This window comes from Peromyscus leucopus, chromosome 3 (assembly GCF_004664715.2).
Source record: "Peromyscus leucopus breed LL Stock chromosome 3, UCI_PerLeu_2.1, whole genome shotgun sequence".
Classification (NCBI taxonomy): Eukaryota; Metazoa; Chordata; class Mammalia; order Rodentia; family Cricetidae; genus Peromyscus; species Peromyscus leucopus.
This window is the reverse complement of record NC_051065.1, coordinates 57,479,899-57,500,923: the sequence shown is the minus strand read 5'-3', so window position 1 is coordinate 57,500,923 and position 21,025 is coordinate 57,479,899. Positions and strand designations below refer to the sequence as shown.

At 48.1% G+C, this 21,025-nt stretch overlaps 2 protein-coding genes across 4 annotated transcripts in view; both read left to right on the top strand.

Moving 5' to 3' along the window:
* Positions 1-4,688, top strand: part of Cpa4 (carboxypeptidase A4) — a 44,654-nt gene extending 39,966 nt beyond the window's left edge. The window contains exons 11-12 of one of the 2 annotated variants that reach the window (XM_037203679.1): positions 2,102-2,194; positions 3,106-4,688. In XM_037203679.1, coding sequence (XP_037059574.1) covers positions 2,102-2,154 — 53 coding nt within the window. In that variant the 3' untranslated portion in view covers positions 2,155-2,194; positions 3,106-4,688. The remainder of the gene's footprint in view (positions 1-2,101; positions 2,195-3,105) is intronic. The other variant, XM_037203678.1, reaches the window with a different exon arrangement.
* A 98-nt stretch (positions 4,689-4,786) lies between these two features.
* Positions 4,787-21,025, top strand: part of Cpa5 (carboxypeptidase A5) — a 20,198-nt gene continuing 3,959 nt past the window's right edge. For both annotated transcript variants that reach the window (XM_028866172.2, XM_037203677.1), the window contains exons 1-9: positions 4,787-5,458; positions 5,946-6,157; positions 7,332-7,413; positions 8,416-8,550; positions 16,517-16,615; positions 18,007-18,108; positions 19,316-19,417; positions 19,756-19,866; positions 20,246-20,336. In XM_028866172.2, the coding sequence (XP_028722005.1) occupies positions 6,042-6,157; positions 7,332-7,413; positions 8,416-8,550; positions 16,517-16,615; positions 18,007-18,108; positions 19,316-19,417; positions 19,756-19,866; positions 20,246-20,336 (838 nt within the window). In that variant the 5' untranslated portion in view covers positions 4,787-5,458; positions 5,946-6,041. The remainder of the gene's footprint in view (positions 5,459-5,945; positions 6,158-7,331; positions 7,414-8,415; positions 8,551-16,516; positions 16,616-18,006; positions 18,109-19,315; positions 19,418-19,755; positions 19,867-20,245; positions 20,337-21,025) is intronic.

Genomic DNA, 21,025 nt, shown 5'->3' with positions numbered 1-21,025 from the left:
GGGATCTGAGGCCAGCCTGGGCCATAGAGTGAAACTCTGGATCTTATCCATCCCCCTAAAAAAAAGAAAGAAAGAAAGAAAGAGAAAAAGAAGACTTTAACATTCTAGCATTTTCTGTAAGATATTCATCCATTCATTTAAAAATATATTGGACATACACGGGCTGGTTTTATAGTCCATGTTCAATTCAGCCCCAGAACAAGGAACAACATCACCAAAGAGCTTCACGACCCCCCAAACGCATACTCTCCCTTCCCCAGACAAAACAACCAGTCTGCATTACTGATTTCCTTGCTTTTCCTCTTAATTATCACCTGGGTATATATTTTTTAAAGCCACATATTGTTCTGTGGGCCTGTATAAATGGAAACTTTGTCATTTTACTTTCCATTTTTGAGGTTTGCTCACCTGGGTGCATGTACCTGGGATGATTTCCTTTCCATTTCTTTGTTTTTGTTTTTGAGACAGGATCTCACTATGTAGTCCTGGCTGGCCTGGAACACACAGAGATCTGCCTGCTTCTCTGCCTCCTGCATGCTGGGATAACAGAGACACACCACCATGCCTGGCTGCTCATTTCCACTCCGTTTCCAGTCTTGTGCACATACTCTGGAACATCTACCTTCTTCAGGCTGGTAGGCAGGACAAGAGGACACAGTACATTTTCTACCTTACTAGCTAGTGGGATGCCAACAAAAAGGATATTTTCCACACACTGGGGAGAGAGCCCAGAGCCTCACACATTACTAGGTTGGTGCTCTACTATGGAGCTATCTCCCCAGCCTAATTCAACCAATTTTCTGACATTATTTCACTTTAAACTCTACCAAGAGTAGTTGAGAGACTGTATGCTCCACATCTATTTTTGTTAACTCTTATCACTGGCTGAGTTTTTAAACTCTTGCTAATTTGGTAACATAATATGGTAATTTCATTGTGGTTTAATTTGCTGTTATCTGACTGAATTTTGTACATTTATAGACCATTTATGAGTCCTCTTCTGTGACATAACCTTTCATTAAAAAGAATTTATAGAAATTGATTCACATACGTTCTTTATATATCTTGGATATTAATTCTTCACCAGTTTTATATGTTGCAAATATGTCCTCCCAGTTCTTAATTTAGAATCTTAAAAACAGATGTCCTTTCTTTCTTTCTTTTTTTTTTTTTTTCTTTTTTTTCTTTTTTTTTTGGTTTTTCGAGACAGGGTTTCTCTGTGTAGCTTTGTGCCTTTCCTGGAACTCACTTGGTAGCCCAGGCTGGCCTCGAACTCACAGAGATCCGCCTGCCTCTGCCTCCCGAGTGCTGGGATTAAAGGCGTGCGCCACCACTGCCCGGCGTCCTTTCTTTCTTTAAGATGTGGTCTTGTTAAGTGGCCCAAGCTGGCCTCCAACATATTAAGTGGCTCAGGCTGGCCTTGAACTTTCTCTATCAACCTTTGAGTAGCTAGGATTATGAGTGCATACCACTGTGCCAGGTTTAGACAGTCTTCATTAATTTTTTAATTTTAACATTAGAATAAATTAATTTTTAATTTTATTTTGAGATAGAGTATCACTGTGTATGCCGGACTGTCCTCCAACTTGGGATCCTCCTGCCTCAACTTCAATAGCGGTGGGATTACAAGAGTACATACCATGCCCAGCAATCTTTTCTTTAGCTGTCTTTCTTTTTTTTTTATTTTCTTTCTTTTAAAAAATGGCGGCGGCGGGGGGGGGGGGGGGGGTGTTTGGGGTGTGTGTGTGTGTGTGTGTGTGTGTGTGTGTGTGTCTCAGTATGTTGCCCTGTCTGGCCTCAAAAAATCATCCTGCTTGAGCATTCTCATCACTGAAGCTTTTGATATAACCAGTCAGAGGTTCCTCACTTTAATGTAGTTGATTTTTACCCAGTTTTCCCTTTATACAAAACTTAATTTTGTTTTGCTTATGTTTTGTTCTAAAAAGCTGTTTCTTACTCCAATGTTATATATTTTAAAAAATCCTCCATGTTGTCTTCCATGAGCTTTATAGTTTTGTCTTTGCATTTCAGAATTTTAATCTACCTGGAATTGATTTTTGTATGTGGTATAATAGAGATTTAATTTCCTTTCTCCATACAGATCTATACTCGTCCCAGCCACATCCATTGTCTAGTCCGTCCGTCCCACATTGATCTGCTGTACCATGTCCACAAAGATGAAGTTTCCAAATGTGTATGGGATTATTTCTCTGCTTCCTGTCACCTTTTTGCCTGGCTAGAATGTCACACTGTCTAAACAACGGTAGACTGAGGACGCCTCTCATCTTCAGGGGTCGCTGGACCTTTCTTGGTCTTGGCTTTTTCAAATACAGTTTTTCAGCTTGTTGAATTTTATGTAACCATTAGGTTTTGAGGTGAAAGGAAGTAGACTGAATCTCTGGATCCTGGCCTGTTTAAGTTTAAATAAACAACAATACAGCTGTCCTGGTGGCTAAGGCCTTGCAAACAAACTGTTGGAAGCAGAGGCAGGGGGATAACACATCCAAGGCTTCCCTAGTTGATTTCATTTTCGTTAATGGTACAGCCACTGAGGGATTTGTTGGGAAGAGGAAAGAGTTCAAAGAGAAGAGAAAGTGATCACAGAGGGGTGTGTGTGTGTGTGTGTGTGTGCGCGCGCGCGCGCGCGCGCGCACACACACGTACGTAAGCGCAATACACTGTTTAAATGTGTGCAACTGTAAAAAAGGAAAAAAAGGCTAGGCACATATAGTTCAGTGGTAGAGCGCTTGCCTAGCATGCATGGGAAAGGACCAAGAATTTGGTTAGTTGAGCTTGAAGAAATATCAACTAGAATTATAAATGAAAAAATAAAAACCCTATTTTGTTGATAATAAAATAGGACTGATCATAAGAAACCGTAATTTTTATGCACCATCAAAACCACTGCCACTTACTGGAAGATGCGACCCAACTATACAATGCATCTTGATTTCAAAGGTTTTGAAATAAGGGGAGAATTTATTTTAGGGTTGATGTATTAAGCAATTGAAATTTAAAATTCAGCTGATCAATTAAATTGCATATGAAATGCAGTTGATGAGAAAATTACAAATATCTGATGTAAATTCATTCTCTTACATGTAGCCCAGAAAGATAATGAAATAAGAATACAACAAAATGGTTTCAAGTCTGAGAGGACGGCATGAAATGGCCTAATATCATCTAATCAAAAGCTCCAGATGGAGGTAATGGAGACTGGAAAGGAGACAACGTTTGAAAAACACAATGGCTGAGAAAATTTGAAAATAGTACTAATATCCAAATGTAGGAAACTAAATGAATCTCGAACAGAACGGAACAAAGCAGCCTGCACTTAGGCATATTATGATTTCTGAGGTGTAAATAAATGATAACAAAACTGTAGAACATGAAAAGCAAAGAGACCTTCAAAGCAACCAGAAATGAGCAAAAACCCACCAAGGAACTTGGAGTAGACAGACCAACTGATTAAACAGCACAGTGGAAGCCAGAACACCGCGGGGTACATTTTCAGTGTGTCGAGACCAGACAACAATCACGTGGAATTTATACCCATTAAAACTCCTCCAAGAATGAGCAGAACAAAGGCTTCTCCAAGAAATCAAAATGACAAGAAAATTTTCAAGAGACTCCAAGCAAATGGAAAAATCACCCTAGATAAGAGTACACTTTCTGTGAGGAAAAGCCAGAGCTCTGAGAACCCAGGGAAGGCTTGCTCGGCTCTCAGTTGTCTAGCTGGTTTTTTAGGACTGTATGGATCTGCAAATACTTTTATGGCACCCCATGATGCACTTAGAAAGATGCTGTTGAAAATATTGTGCCCTGCATCCTACTTGCTCTTTCTGAGCAGGATTGTTTGGGTGTTTAACCCTGCCCACTTGCAGGAAGTAAAAGTCCTTCGACAAACTTATTTAAGGACATTTCCAGCCCTTCGGAGCTTCTCCCCAGGTGGCACAGGCAGAGTCGCCTGCCCTGGGCTCTGCATTACCAGCTTACCCGTCAGAAATAACAAGGGCCAGGACGAGGTTGCTCTGTTTTCCTTCCGGATCTCTACCAAGGGTTTGGCACACAGTAGGTGTTCCAGTAGACTGCTTATTGAGTAAATGATGAAGGAACCGTTAATGAGGAGTGAGAAGCCAGTATGAAGTCTTTTGTGAACCATATATACGTGTTTCTGCTTCAGTTTTTCCATTGGCTGTGGTACTACGAGGGTGGATAAATTCCCACTGAACCCTGCTGTCTGAGACTGTAGGCATTCCCTAAGTGGGGCTATTTAAATTAGTGAAAATGAAACACAATAAAAAATTTCTCAGGCACGTCAAGGGGCCAGTTGACTGTCTCCCGATGATGTGGAGGTAGAACATTCCCATTATCGTAGAAAGTTCTATTGGAAGTGCTGCCATAGAATTCTCCAGAATTCCCAAGCGCTTCTCTTTCTCTCCTTACCCTTGTTCTCACTCTAATTCTCTCTCTCTCTCTCTCTCTTTCCAGCTCTCTCCCATTCCTAAACCAAGTGCAGGGATATTTGTCTCATTGTTAGTGGCTTAAAATGATGCTTTTGAACAAGAAGATGCTGGGTGCTCTCGGTGACTAGTACCATTCCCACTTTTTTCTTTTGAATTTCTGAGCTATTATTTACCAGCTCATTCTTTTATTCCCATGGCTACTAAAGCAGTACAATTGCTTTCTTTCCTAGGCCCTTAAGCCCTTTGCTAATGTTACTTTCTGAGCGTTTCCAAAGCCGGGGTTCTAGGAGAGTTTGGCAGGTCCGAACAGCTGACCCATGAAATAATGGAGTAGGGCAGGGGGGTGGAGAGCGGGGCCAGCCATCAATAGAAGAGTGACCTCCTCAGCACACATGGCCAGCTAATTGGCTATTGTGGGAAAGGATGGGTGGAGAGGGGGCTGCTGCGAACCTCTAGCGACAGTTAAGTGGCCTTTGTGGACAGAAGAACTCTGTTGGATTTTTGGCTTGGAATCTTCCCACCTCTTTCAGATTTTCTTGTTAGATTCACCCTGTGTCATTCAGGCCTCATCTTTCACTTCATTCTTTCAAGATGACTACTTTGTGTACTGGCCTCTCCTTTATTCTTACCATTCCCAAACCGTAAGGAGACTGTGTAGGGCTTCTGCAGGCCTGAGAAGTGGCCTTTGCTGTTTGTTGAGAACTGTACAAATGACTGCCGTGGCCTTCACGGCCGGCAGAAATCGCCCCGCCTGTCTCGTCAGAGTGACAGTGACTGTCTGATGGCAGAGACGGGGCGTCCTGGCTGAGTTCCCCCTCTTACACAATACAGACCTCCTTCCTTCCATCTCCCTTCACCTTCCCCGTTCCAGCAGGAGTACAGACCTGTAGCCACGAGTTAATGCCTTCTAAATAAGAAGACATTGCATGTGCCAGGTGTCACAAGCCGGTTCATCCAGCTTGTCTCATCTAATACTCCAGGTCTCCTGTGAGGTAGGGAGGGAAGGTATTTTCAACAGCCCCTGACTGGAGAGTTAGTTCCCTGAGAGCTGACCAGGTCAAAGGCCCCGGTTCCTTATACCGGGTCTGGGCGCCCAGTCCCTGTCCCGAGCCCTGTGACCCTTCAGTGATGCTCACTTTCTTCTGTGTGAGGAGCGTATGGCCCAGTGCCGGTGCCAGTGTGTGGGAAGGGGAGGAGGGCCGAGGGAGCGGTGTAGAGGGACAGCCTAGCGCCACTAGCTACTTCTCTTTCTCTGGAGATGGAGGATGTGATGCTCATGAGGAGGGTGGCGCAGGGAATTTCCTCCTCATCCTGCAGAGGAAAGAAAAGCTAAGGGTCTCATCTTCCTTTTCCCCCTCTTCCCACCCCCTTCCCAGGAAAGGAGGGAGGAGGGTTGGTCTGGTTCTCCAGGGTCTGGCATGTGGGCTCCACATGCCATGAAAAGATTCTGATCCCTTAGAATCTAATGTCCATTCTCAGGCCCGGCCTGCTGGCCTTCAGGTGACTTGCTGTCGTGAGGCCTAGGTTATGGCCAAGCTGGAAGAAAGCCCTTGAAGCTTGCCTGGAGAAAGAAGCATGCAGGGCCCCCTAGGCAGAGGAACAGGCCCTGGGCTGTCCCCTGTGGACAGACGGACACTTCTGATCTTCACCTTTATCCTGGCTGTAGCTTGGGGCCAAGTGAATTTCACAGGGTGAGTGGCTGCTGCTTGCTAGGAAGGGAAGATCATCTGGGAGGGGAAAGACCTAAATGCTCTGAGTGTGTGTGTGTGTGTGTCTGTGTGGAGTGTGTGCGGTGTGTGTGTCTGTGTGTATGAGTCTCCGTGTGTGTGTCTGTGTGTATGAGTCTCTCTGTGTGTGTGTATGTATGTATGTATGTATGTGTACTCCTGGGTGAGAGCAGACAAAAGTTTCAGCTCCTATTCAGAATATCCTTCAGGCTCTTTGATCTGTCACTCATACTCCAGGGCAGATGTTTTGGCCATGTTATTCTCCTTCTCCAATCTAGAGTTCGAATCTGAAGCTCAGGGTTAAGTTTTCAGGGTTCTGAGAGGATCTCCTAAAATTGAGACTAGTTGGGGAGAGGGAACGGATCAAACAAAGTGGGAGGGGACAAGAGAGGATAATGGGCAAGGGGTTAATAGGATCAAAATCCATTTATGCATGCATGAAAAGATCATAACGAAACCCATTAGTAAGTACAATTAATATACACCAATAAAAAAACGAATTAAAAAACTTCTAAAATCACACGCAACAGAATTTATCCATGTTCTTTAGGGCTGAAGGTTTATATTTCTCCTCAAATCCTTGAAGAAATTGTTAACCCTCATTAGACGATATATATATACTCGTATCAAAAGTAGAGTGCTGTTATCCTCCTTTGAATAGTAGCGAGCTCGAGCATACACACCAGGCCTCCCAGTGTCCCAGACAGCAAGAAAGAGACGCAGCTTGGAAAGAGAGTCACCTTTGGGTCCCCGAGCCAGGCAGGCAGAGAGCCGCACTATCCCACCTCAGACCCTGATGTGAGAGAGCTCATGGTGTGGGACTCTAGTTCTTCACTGTCCACCTACCTACCCAGCTCAAGGGAAAGAAGCATGGCTGCTCTGCCTGGAGAGGCTGGGGTGGTCTGGTCTCCCCTTCTGTGGGGTTCAGCACCTGGAGCTACCATTGGTTCCCCAGCCGCTCGGAATCTATCCGTCCGCCTCTCTATCCCTTTCGCTCTGTGTGTGGGAGGGTAGACATGTGAGCTTCCCGTTCTTGCTGAGTCTCCTCCAGTCCGGTCTCCCTCCTCTCCCTACTACCTCTTTCCACCGGCCTAGCATTCCTGGAGACCGCCATTGCTTTCTCCCCATGTTTTCCCAGAGACCAGGTTCTTCGAGTCCTGGCCAAAAATGAGAAGCAGCTGTCACTTCTCAGGGACCTGGAGGGCCTGAAGCCCCAGAAGGTGAGGATTGCTCCTGGGGACACGACTGTCACAGCGCTGGTGTGACAGGCCACCTCGGCTCCTTGTCTTGCCCCCTTACTCTCTTCCACCCCAAAACCTTCCTGAGGTCTCAAAAATGTTCACTAGATTGTGGACAAGTCCTCATGTTCTCTGCCACATGTTAGGGCCATGTTCCCATAAAGTTGGGTGGCCTTTGTCGGCTGTGATTCCTTTAGCCTTCCCCTCTGTCGTGGATGGGGGAATGAGGAGCAAGCTCTGAAAACAGCCACCATGTCCTAAAGCCACAGGAGAGCACAGATGTCCCTGCTGCCATGTAGCATGGGCCTGCTCACATCTGCTTTCCAATTGGAATGGCTTCGCGTGGCAAACTTGTGTTGTGTTTGGGTCTGTGTCTGTCAGCCTGGGGTACTGTTTCCAAGAACATTTGTCCTCTACAAGTTTTCACAATGGAAAACATTTTCTTTGACAATTATAATAGAGGGCTTTTGTTGGAGGGCTTGTAAAACAACCAGCTTTTTCTGGACGAGGCCCAAAGCTCTCGCTGCTATTTATAGGAGTGTCCCTATCAATGAGGGATTCTACCGCTCGGTGTCTCCATTTTACAGATGTATAGCTGGACATAGGGTGTGGGCTCCCGAGTTGCCTCTTCTGCTTCTCAGGGGACCAGAAGAAGACATGCCTGCCTCTTCTGGCCTGGGTTCTCATCCAGGCTAATGTCCTAGGTGGTAGGAGCTTTAGGGCTGTGTGGACCCAGGTGAAATACGGACCATGAGTGAGTTGAGATGGCAAAGATAACCAGGACACAGAGAAAGAAGCTTGGTGAGGGGGGATTTATTCCTCTCTGCAAACCCTAGCATTTTCTTTATGGAACTGGATCCCTTTGAAGTATAAAAGAAACCTAGGCCCTGGCCCCCAGGACGCCTACCGAATGAGTATGTAAGGACAGGCAATAAACACAACTGTGTTTTTTTTTTCTTTCTTTTTTTTTTTCTTTTGAACAAGGTGGACTTCTGGCGTGGTCCGGCCAGACCTAGCCTCCCCGTGGACATGAGAGTTCCCTTCTCTGAACTACATGATGTCAAAGCTTATCTGAAGTCTCACGGCCTTACTTACAGCGTCATGATAAAGGACATCCAGGTGAGGTCCTACCCTGGGTCACACTGAGGATCTCACTTTCCACATTCTTTTTGGTTGGTTCACACCATGGAGAAACAAACAAACAAACAAACAAAAAACCAAACCAAAGCAAAACAAAACAAAAACCCCCTTAGGCCAAGTGCAGACATCTTGCTTGTGAATGTCCAGCTGCATGTTTGAGGACACATTATGGAAGAAATAGAATTGTCCATTTCTGAGCTTGGGGATGTAGCTCAGTTGATAGAATATTTGCCTAGCTTGCACGAGGTCCCGGGCTCAGTGCTCACTCAGTTCTGCATAGAACTAGACATAAAACTGGGCATAGTGGCACATATCTGTAACCGCAGTGCTTGGGAGTTAAAGGCAGGAGGATCCTGAGTTATGTAGTGAGTTCAAGACCAACCTAGAGTACCTGACAAGCTGTCTCAAAACAAAAAGTGAACAAACATGACCACATGTATGCACACATGCAAAACCAAAACAAACTAAATAAAATACAAAAACAATACACATTTCTAAGAGGAATTTTAAGTCTGGGATAGAGTTCCCTCGTGGAGGCAAGGAGTACTCACAGAGTGGCAATTGTGGATGTGCCCGCTTCTGGAAGACTTTGCAACTACCAGCAAAGGATACAGAAAATGGAGACAGACGGGAACAGCAAAGGTCCTTCCTAGCCCTCTGATGGTTTCCTCTTGTCCTCCATTAGGTCTCAGACACTCAGTAGCAGAGGGATCCTATGGGGGGGAGGGAGAAGCCCAATACGACCTGCTGACCCTCCCTCTCCGATCCTAATGCGCTCTGAGCATCTCCCCCAGATGGGGTTCTTCCAATATCTCGGGGAGCATGGTGGACCCTACCTAGGTTAGGGTAGAGAGCAAGGCATCTTAAACTCCCAAACACCCTGTCTTCACTTGATTACAGTCTTCCACTGTCTTTGCTAAGCACCACGAAAATCGAGTTCATCTGCCCTGTGTTCAAGGACATCCCAAGAGCCTCACCAGTCTGGGGAGGTGGACCAGTTGGTAAAGTGCTTGCCACTCAAGCATGAGGGCCTGAGTTGGATCTCCAGCACCCGTAGCAAGCACAGAGTCTGCCTGTAATCCCAGTGCTGGGAGGTGGAGGCAGGGGGATTCTGGGGGTTTCTGGCTAGCCAGTCTAGCTGAATCAGAGAACAAGGGCTTCAGTGAGAACCCTTGCCTCAAAAACGAAGGTGGAGAGTGATTGAGGAAGACATTGGCTTCTGGCCCTCCTGTGTACGGCCTGCACATACGGCCTATGGGGAGGGGGTATTGGCAGTACAGCCTCCTCCCGTAACGGATCCTTGGGTACCACTCAGATGTTAAGCCTCCCAGGCTGCATCCTATGTACCTGTCGAACTGCAGCCACAGAGATTCATTCCTAACCACTGTTCAGCACTAATCTCCTCTAAAGGCTTAGAGTGTGGGAACACGCAGCCTCCCAGCGCGCACACACTTGACACCACATGCCGAGGGATCAACGCATTAGGCAACATTCCTTTCCCAGGCCAGCACAGGGCTGGGGCACTGGGGTCCATTCAAAGTCCTTTATCCCTCATCAGACACATCTGTTTCCCGCTCAACATGTGGGGGTGGGATGTTTCTCTAATTAAATCCCCCACAAACAAAAATGGGGAAACTCACACAGACAAAGGAGGCTGCCACATCAAACGAGCAGAACTGAGTTCTCATTTTTAGCCCGTGCCTCTATTTTGAAGTTCCTGTTTTCCCGCTTCTGCTGCGCCAGTCCTGGGAACGCAGCAGCATTTGGCAAACAGACACTCAGAAGCCTCAAAAAGCTTGGTTGATTTCTGCATGTCAGGGACAGCCCTGGGGTCACCCCTGAGCTCCCCCCACCGACCCCTCCAGAGAGAACCTTTCCTGAAGTCCCCACGCCTGAACTCCTGTGGGATTCCCTTCCCAGGAAAATGCCCTGAACTCTCTGCTCTAACCTCTGCAAGCAGAATTTCCAACCATCAGCCTGCAAAGCATCAAGCTGGGACTGCCGCCCTTGAGGTCACTCTGTGGCTTCGGAGGGCGCCAGGGGTGGGGAGAGGCTGTTGTTCCTGGTTGATTTGTGGTGACAGTGGGGGAGGGATGCAGGCCCGAGGCTCAGACGTACTGACAGGACCAGAAGGGGTTTGTGCACCAGGTTGATATGGAGCAAGCTTATTTGAGATACTGACGCACCAGCTCGACTCCAGGACTAACAGCGTCCCCTCAAAGTGAGCCTTCAATAATGGTAGCTTGAATGATGTCAGTGGGTCTAGGCCTGGCATGTGTGTGAGGGGGTGGGGAGTCTATTGGTCTCCCCCAGATTCAGCTGCATTTCTCTTATCGATTGGTGCACCCCTAGCCTTAATAAGTACTTGCTGAATTAATACATAAGAGAAGGCAAAGAAAAAAGAGGTGTGTTTGGCAGTTCGAGCCAGGCACAGCGGATCATGGAAAGCTTTGCAGGTTTTGATCTTTATCCAGAGGCTGGGAGGACTTTTGAGGAGGGGACCAGGGACCGCAGACGCACATATGCCTACTGTGTGCTGAGTATTGGGCGAGGCCCTTGGAAACACAGGAACTGCAAACAGAAGCAAATCCACCAAACTCAGGGCTGTATCCAGGGGAGCTGGAGAGAGTGGGGGGCTGGGAGGGAGGGGAGTAATGGGTGGTGGAGTGTGTGAGTGCCCCGATGGAGTGTGCACAGGTTGCTATGGGAGCGGATACCAGAGGCACGTCACTGGCGCTGTGAAGCAGTAATTACCCATGCGTGTGTGCGGCTGAGCACGGAAGGGGAGCTTACGGGAAAGGAGCCCCCCACCCTGATCTGACTCCATGTGAAGGGCATCTTTGGCCCTGTGAAGTGGGAGGGGTTTATCCCCAAACCGTAGATAGAAGGGGAGACTTAGGGGGTCTTTTACACCCCCAGATTTACATTTTAGAAAGGCTCCTCTTCCTGGGGTTGTGTTGAGCTGGGGACAGGGCCCGGGAGGCTGACAGGGGGAGGTTGGTGGGGGGAAACTGCTGTGGGCCAGGCAAGAAATTATCTGATTCCGAGGGTGCTTGATTTGCATTTAATTTTTCTTCACCTCTTCATTCTTTTCAGCCCTTCGGTGTTTTTTTTTTTTTTTTTCCCTCCCTGGGATGAGTCACCACCAAAAGGCCTCACTTGAGCAATCAGCGCTTCGGATTTTAATGGCTTTTTTCTGATTGCAAAATTAATAAATATTCATGTTAGATAATTTGGAAAACAGGGGAAAAGCGCAAGAAGAAAACAAAAATCACCCATGCTCTGACCATCCAGAGAGAAATACAATTTAGTATAAATCCCGCTCCACCGGCTCCTCTCTCCGTAGGCTCACCCACATCAGCATACAAATAGGCAGCTATTGAGCTCTCTGAAAAAAAAAATCCTCCTGATCCATCTCTTTCCCCTCGCTAGCTACCGCCCTATTTCTCTGTTTCCTTCTAGAACAAAACTCGAAATACTGACTGTTTGTTCTGACTACCAATTTCCTTTGGCAGGCTGTCTGCCCCTCCTTCACCAAAAGGGTCCTGGGCAGAGGCACAGGGCGCACTCGGTCCACTTGTGATCTAGTTGTCCATCTTTCCCTGGTGCGGCTCGGGCGGTGTCTCTCCTCTGGTCTCCTAGGACGCTCTACTGTTCCTGGCTGTGCTGGCTCCCCGGTCCATCTGTTGATCACAGAACTAAGACTGGTCTCCACACCTTGGTCCAGGGCGACGGAGCCAAGTCCCCCCACCTCCTCATGACCCCTTATGTCTCCAACCGGTCCTGTCTCTTCCCTGAACTCCAGCACCTTTCAGCAGTCTGCATGGTTGTCTGAGGGTCCTTGCAAACTCTCCAGGTACAACAGGTACATCCCAAGTCCCTGTCTGCTGCTCCACAGAAGCCTCCTGGAAATCATTCTGGACTCCCTTCTTAAACCCTTCATCCAGCCTCCCAAAGGTCCTGCAGGCTCTCCCTTCAAACACTTCTGATGCATCCCAGACTACCACTGTGGGTCACAAAGCTATCTATCACTGGGGGCTGTGTCCCACAAAGGGTCTCACTAAAACTCAAAATCCCCCTGCCTCAGCCTCCATGAGAACTGGGATCATAGAACTGTGTTCTCGGAACTGTCGGACTGTCCTCCCCAACTTTATCCTTGCTTCACTAGTCTCCATTCTCAAGGCAGCAGCCAGATGAGTCCTTTACAAAATACATAAATCCAGTTATATTCCTCCCTACTTGACACTCTTCGATTGGGACTGGGTATCCCACCTCTCTGGGGATGGAGCTAAGAGGATGTAAAGTTCCAGGCTGGCTATATAGTAAGACTGTCTTGAGTGAGTGAGTGAGTGAGTGAGTGGATAGATAGATAGATAGATAGATAGACAGACAGACAGACAGATAGATAGATAGATAGATAGATTTTAAAAAGCAGGAAGGAAGGAACACAGGCAGGTAGGCAAACTCTCCAGGGGCTTCTTTCCAACTCAAAATAAATGCAAAGTTCTTGAAAAGGCCAAGGCTCCACGTGAGCCACCCCCTGCCGGAAGTCCCCCTTGCTGCCTCATGCTCTGTGCCTGCCATCCTCTTGGACGTTCCTAGAACTTGCCCGATGCACTCCTGCCTCAGGGCCCTTGGCGGCATTCACATCTCAAGCCTTTGTGTCTGCTGGTGTCATCCTGGAATGCCGTTCCGGCAGGTGTCTGCACGGCTCATCTGCTCACGGCTTTCACCCCTCTTTAAACTGTATGGTCCCCTCTCCTGCTTCCCCAGCCCCCTGTCATGGCCATCCTCCTCCTCTTCCTCCTAGCTAAAGTTAGCTAGTATTTGCTGTGTGCCAGGCCGATCCTCAGGTAAGCACTTTCAGGTATGTGCTAAAGTGTATGATATAAAATAACCCTCATTGTATGAGGGGAAACTGAGGCAGAGCCCAAATTAGAAACAGTATTAGTGTCTCATCTGAGACAGCCTGACTAGGGGACCACACTGGGTCATTCAAGATGGTTGCTTGTGCGTGGTGTTTTAGCTTGGGTTTCCCTCCCCAGTGGTTCAGCCTTAACTGCTGAGGGGCTCCATTTTAACAATGTCACGTCTGCAGCCCCTCCTAGGTATGGTGCCTGGAGAAGAGGGCCAGAAAGAATCTAAGAGAACTTCCTGCTGAAAACACACAGCTCCTCACTGCAAGCTCTGTCTAGGGAGGTCTGTGGTTGGAGCAGGCTTCATGGAGACTAGCATTCTCCAGGCCTCAGCTCCATCTTTGGGGTCCTGGGCTGCTTCCTTCCCTCACCACAGGGGTGGGTTTTTTTTTTTGTTTGTTTGTTCGTTTTGTTTTGTCTTTCAAGGCCTCACCCTTGCTTATCCCTGTAATGAATGAATTCACATTCAGGTCTCACGGCCCCTGTCAGGTTACGGCTTCCAGGGAGGGCAAATGGCTGACTTCTGAGCTTCTCAGTCCAGTGCTTCCCCCGAGGAGCCTGACGGGGTTGTTTGACATCCTGAACCCATGCAAGGCTTCCTTTTCAGCTCTCAGCCTCTTCCCTCACCCCCAGAAGAGAGCAAACATTTGTTGAGTTTTCAGGCCAGGGTAGATTAATGTTCCTGGAATTGAGGGCCAGCTGTAAGGGCTGAGGGTTCCCAGCTCCTAGGAGGGTGTCCTGTACATTCACGGGGCTGGAAGGGTATTTGGAAAGACATTTGCAGTTTGGTGCCAACCTCCCATTTGCCTCCATCCTGACTGTGGAACCAAGGCTGGACTCTTCCAAGCTGTTTCCTATGGGTGTCCCTGGCCATGTTGGAAGAACTGGACCATTTCGGACTTTCTTCCCAATCTCCCCCCATCCATTCCCAACTCAGGCCCTACTACACCCTGGGGCATTAGAGCTCCCAACCTTGTTGCTGCATTCTGGTGGGTGTAGAGAAAGACCAGGCCTGCCTGGACTCAGCTGTCAGCCTTCTCATAGCCAGCTCACGACAGCTGGTTGTACCAGCCCTCAGTGACAGACAGACATTTGTCACGGTGGGCTGCTGCGATTTGGGTGGATTTCCTGGGAGGAAGACGACGCATTCCTTTATGAGAGCTTTCCCAGGGCTGTGCTTGTGAGTGGCCCACAAGGACAAGGTCTCCTCCAGCCATGTCTGATTTACCCAGTCATTCTGGCTTTGCCCAAATGGGAAGCCTCAAGTTGGGCCAGCCTAGCTAGAAACATGGTGGTTATAATTACTGAACATGTAGTTGGTGCGGAGACAGTAAGTCATAGGAGCCCCAGACATTGATTTCCAGGCCCATTTAAAAAAACTATAATCTATTAATTTGAGGGTTGTGAGCAAGTGGACAGGGCCCCCGTGGAAGAACGAGCAGCCTCATGCAGGGCAGCGGGTGGGGACCCTCTCTCTCCCCCCAGCCCTGGGTCTGAAGACGTTGCAGCTGGCACTTCACATTAGCAGTCAGGCTTTGGTTCTGATAGTATTTATTCACTTCAAAGTCCTTGCTCACTGAAGTAGTATAAGCATGTTGCCAAAATGTAAAATCAGAGTATGGGGGAAAATGTTCAAAATTCTAATCTTATTCGAACAGGCACCATTAGCATTTTGTTATATTTATTTTTGGCATTTTAATGTCTTGTTTTCCTGTGCTTGAGGATACTTGAGTTTTCATTACTTGAAAAAACTTTTTAATTGCGAGAATAATATGATGGAGTTTTCAGCTGTTAACATTTCACATACTTCTGTTTCCTCTCTTTATCTATATTTATTTATATACACACAGATACGCATATCTGTGTGTATATGTTATTACTGTTAGTCTTTAGTTTTTGAAGCTTGGCTTGAGGAATCCACTGCTGGGAACTAGAAGACCTGGTTTTCATCTCGTCTCTGACACTTCTTAGCTTTGCATTGAAGGGCTGTCACCTCTCCAATCTGTTTTATCTCTAAAACACCCCAATCCTGACTTCATTCCTTCCCTGGAATCTGGTCATCTGACCAGATCAAGTGAGAACGAGAACAGAGGATAAAGATACTTCATAGACCAAAAGGCATTGGTCACCAAATAAGGCGATGTCCAAGCTGTGACCCAGAGCTTCAGGAGGTCCCTTTGGGTTGATGATGAAGCTGGCTCACATTCTCAGGCAGAAGGGCTTGGGCATTTCCCATACTGAACACTCAGTGCTAGTCCTGGGGTGCCTTAGGTCAGGACCTGCCTGTCACACTCTTCCCTGAGCTGGGAACAGTGTCCCAGCAGTGACCTCAGCGGTGGGTAGTGGGAGCAGTTAGCAGTCAGCCTAGGCACTTCCTATGGTCAGTGGGAACCATTACATGAAGGTGAATGCCAACAGTAAGCCAGCACCCCGAGACATGGCTTCTGGCTCATGTGTGCTGTGTCTGGCAGGCAGCTGACATGATGAGTGAGAATAATTGACACGTTCATCATGATGTGGACTGGCTTTGTCCACGTCTGGCTTTCTGAATGGCTGGGATACCAGTTGTCTAGACTACTTCCTGGAAGAAGAGTTGATGTTGGAAGTCAGAGTGGTCATCTGCTCCCCTAGGGTGGTCAGTGTCCATGGTTCAGTGTTACAAAGTCCAAAGCCAACATTGGCGGGAACCTGTGAGCATCCTTCCAAACACACCTCCACACACATTGCTCCCTTTGGGCCTGTGAGGCAGCGCAGTTGAGACTGTTGTCTTAGTTCTTCAGTTGAGGAAACCAAGGTTACAGCAAGTACCACAGGGATTGGGAGCAGAGACACTCCGAGCCCGTCCCTCCAGACCGACTCCTCTACGCTCATCTGGGCGAAGAGAGCATGGATGCTAGGACATGGAGAACCACCCTTCCGCCATACACCCTTCTGGTGCACGGCACACCATCATGGTGGTTCGTTCCCTTGTGTTGATGTTGTGGGCGGGGCTCTCTTCCGCCTCTCCAGTGTGTCTTCCCATGTGCTAGGTGCTGCTGGATGAAGAGAGAGATGCCATGGCGAGATCCCGGAGGCTGGAACGTAGTACCAGTAGCTTCAGCTACTCTTCTTATCACACACTGGAGGAGGTAGGGCCGCCTGGGCAAGCTCCCGAGCTTCAGAACCCCTGGGACCGCCAGGATCACTCAAGGACTAGAGAAGGATTCTGAGACTGTAAGAGACTGTGAACGTGGGGAGGACAGAGAAAATACATTAGGTAAAGGATGTCTGGGGGCAGCGGCCGAAAGGGGTCCGGAGTCAGGTATCGGGGACTGCAGCTCAGACCTACAAGAGGCAGGCACAGAGCTCAGGGAATGGTTCTTTGTTTGGTTGGCACACTAAGGTGTGGACACATGACAGGCCAGAACAGAGTCGGTGGAGACTGCATTCATAGCCCATCCCCTGACCAGTGATTCCTTGACCTCCCTGTGACCAGTCCTGGTATTCTGTGGCCCCAGCTGTGGATTCTTGAGGTCTGAGGGGCAGTAATCCAGACATACTGGGAAGCCATGCCTGTAGAAACAAGCAGTTGCTCGTACTTGGAGGAAATGTGTGATCATAGTGACAGACAGCTAGGTCAGATTTTAGCAATGGTCACCGTGTTTAAGGGAGAACATACCGACGGGCACAGGAACTTGCACTCCAGAAAGAAACTCAAGGCATAGGTTTCACTTGCCTGCAAAGGACATGACATTATTGATATTGTCTCCTCCACCACTCTTCTATTCCATAAGCCCTGTAATAGAGAATCCATTTTCTTTCTACTGTTTATTCATTGATATGTACTGAAAGGACAAGAACATGAGCTAATACAGACTGTCACTGTTACTGATGTCAACAATAAATAAAATACTACCCTTCCTCCAAGCTGCCGAGTCTAGAGGGGTGAAAAAGATGTGAAACGAACCCCAGAGTGAACTCCAGAGTTTGTGAGGTCTGTCGGGTGGGTAAGACGGACCCCAGAGTGAACTCCAGAGTCTGTGAGATCTGTCGGGTGGGTAAGACGGACCCCAGAGTGAAGACAGGAGAATGAATTTGCAACAGAGAGATCTATACAGGCCGAGTCTAGGAATTTATTTATTTATTTTTTTAGACAGGGTCTTCCTATGTAGCCCAGGCTGGCTTGAATTGCCGATCCTTCTGCCTCGGCCTCTCCAGGGTTGGGATTACAGACATGTGCTACCACAGGCAGCTCAAGCCTAGGATTTGAGTGGGCTCAATACATGCTGTTCTCTCAGGTGAAAGTACAGTCGGCATGGACACAAGGAGCCTGGCATTCTAGCCAGGGCACAAGTCAATCTCCTTTAGCTCTGAGGGCATCTTCACGGTTTGCACATCTTGACCCACATTTTTTTAGACTCTCAGGAGAAGTAGGAAAGCAATAAAAAAGGTGGGATGGATGAACAATATTTATTGACATGCTTGGAACTCACCCCGCCCCCCATTTAACGACCAATCTGATAGACTTCGTTGCTTTCAGATATATAGTTGGATTGACAACTTCGTAGCTGAACATTCGAATCTCGTTTCCAAAATTCACATTGGCAACAGCTTTGAAAATCGGTCCATTCTCGTCCTGAAGGTAAGAGCCTACTGCATCAGGCAGGAGACCAGAGAGTGAGTGTCTTTGTCATAAGATGGCGTTTATCAGTGGCTGGGTGGGAGTCTGAATAGCAAAGATATGCATATACTATACTACAGATCCATGAGCTTTGTGCAGTCGGGGAGTCACCTCTGCAGGTATGGACAGGTGGCAGTGCTGGGACCTGGGCAGGAAGTAGTGGAAGGTTGCTAAGAGACAGGGCTGTGGAGTGGCAGTTGTCACCTCAGCTTGGGGTGACTGTGTGTGAGTCAGTGCCTTTACTGTTGCCAAACCCGATTCACCTGCTGAGTAAGAAGTGAGGTGCACATGGGTTCATTCGATAAGGACTGAGGTCATCTGGCTTAGGCAGCCCTACAGATAGTCCTGCAGCTCTGGAGAAACCTTCCAGCCCTTCATGGGGGTCACTGAACAGAGCTTGAGTGAGCTGGAGTGCCCTTAGTCGTGATGGAAACAGGATGGGCAGCATAACCCTCCTAGAAAAGAATCCATAGCCTCTGCTCCAGCGTGGGAACTCTGTGGGGTGCTCGACATCGACTGCCAGGGAGGGTAGGCACCGAGGTGCTCACCGGGCTCTGGTGGATGCTTCTGAACAGTCACACGACCTTGCCTAACCTTACCTTGACTTGACTTGCCTCTGCTCTGATCTCTCATCAGGCATTGCCACAGTCTCTCTCTAAAAGGATGTTGTTCCTCAAAGTGTGACTTTGCACTCCAGTCTTGTCCCTCTGAAATAACATGTATTAGAACTGTGGACTTCACAGGCCTCCCTAGACCCACTGCACCATAACCTGCACATTAAGATTTCCATGAGGGCATTAAATTTCTTGTGCCCATTAAAGTCTGAGAGGCACAAGTCTTAAGGTGCTTTCAGTCTTGGGGAATTCTGTGTCCCAGGTTGGGTGGCTTTGCCTTCCAAGAATCCCGCTGTAAGGCAAAGGTCATGTGTTCGTACTTCACTGGTGTGAGTGTGTGTGTGTGTGTATGTGTGTGTGTGTGTGTGTGTGTGTGTATGTGTGTGTATGTGTGTGTGTGTGTGTGTGTGTGTGTGTATCACCAGCATGTTCTCCTTGTCTCAGGTTGAGAGCTCTGGCATACTGATTCATTCCAGACAGTGAAGGTGATCTGGAGGGACAGCCCATGGCTGTCTTGGTCATCCCTCTGTTTGTGGTCTGATTCTTTTCCCCAGTTCAGCACTGGAGGTTCAAATCGCCGGGCTGTCTGGATTGACACTGGGATCCATTCCCGAGAGTGGATCACCCACGCCACCGGCATCTGGATCTCGAAGAAGGTCAGCTTGGACTGGCAACTGGGGAATCGCATCAAGGGACTGGGACTAGAGGGAGGGAACTTTTGGGTATTTAAAGGGACCTCTAGTTGAAAAATTTGACTTGGTTCCTTTAAATTCAGGGTTCTCTGTCCCCTCTTGTCCTTTGGAACATTATCATATGTTCTGGTCTTTTACAATTAGGGAGTTTGGTTAGCCTCTGAATTCTAGTTGTTTAAAACTCAGCTTTTGGTTCTGTGTGGGATATGTTTAATGAGCCAATGCCAGCTCTTCCTGTGTAAGATTCTGCTGCACCCCAGGAGACCCTGGAAAGGACCGCCTACTGTCACCCTCTCTTGCAGATTGCCAATACATATGGCAAAGACCACGTCTTGAAGAAAATATTGAATGCCATGGACATTTTCATTGAGATTGTCACCAACCCTGATGGCTTTGCTTTTACTCACAGCATGGTAAGGGTGGCTGGGCATCCCCAGTAGTGGTCATCTGGAGTGTGTGTTGGGGCAGGGGAATGTCATGGCAGGCTCTGGAGCTGGCTTCTTCGGGGGCTTTCTACAGAGAGCCTGCCTGGTAAAAAGAGGGCTGCAGGGCTATTACCGCTATGGGGTTAAAACCACCTTTCCCAACAACATGCCCGCTGCCCGAGGAAGAACCATTCTGCACACAGCCTGGTGCAGCTCCATGTTAGCCCATCCTGTCCCCGAGGCTCCTGTCCTTTGTCCCTTCCTGCCCCACTAGGAGCCTCTCCCCCTTTCGTGGGCCAGGATGTCAGCTCCTCCATCCCTGGGAGTGGGCCCAGTCAATGAGGTTGCATGCCCTGGGCTTTCTCAGAATCGCTTGTGGAGAAAAAACAAGTCAAGTCAACATGGCATCGCCTGCATCGGCGTGGACCTCAACAGGAACTGGAAGATAGGCTTTGGAGGTATGGCAATCTGTTCCATCCAGGGCAGGGCTTGAGGAGGGGTGGTTGGTCTTCAATAGGTTCTCTTATACCATCGGACTGGGTTGACTCCTAAGTTGGGAGGCATGGACAATATTATTGGTTAATATACGTGTGTCATGGCCAGGGTCAGGTGAGCACACAGCTAAGGTTGACTGTGGTATGTAGGTGAGATTGCACATAGGATACGTGGATCCATATGCCAAGTCTTTAAGGGAACCTTTAGCTATTAAAATGAAGACACATTGCAAGTATCAAATCCTCAACATGGCAGAGAAAGGTTCCAGGAAGCTAGCTCATTCTGGCAGAGTTATACCATCCCATGGCTGGCTTGGTAGCTTTCTCCTGGGTTCTTTGATGATCTTTGCTGATTGTTTCTCTTTCACATGTGCCAAAGGCACAGAGACTAGATAGGGAAACTAAGTCTTCGAGAACGTGCAGAGGGAATATCAGGATCCCAGCCAAGTAGCAATTGGATGGATGGGATTCCAGGACCAGCCAGGGTAGTCTACAGGATACATACAGCCCACAGCCCCAGATTCAGTATCTATACTCCACAGTGGAGACAAGGGGTGGCTGCTCCCCAAGGGAGACTACCCACTGCGGTTAACAAACAGATCCATAGATTGGCGGCCAAGCTAGTGATAGAATATTCTAGCTCTAGGTGTCTG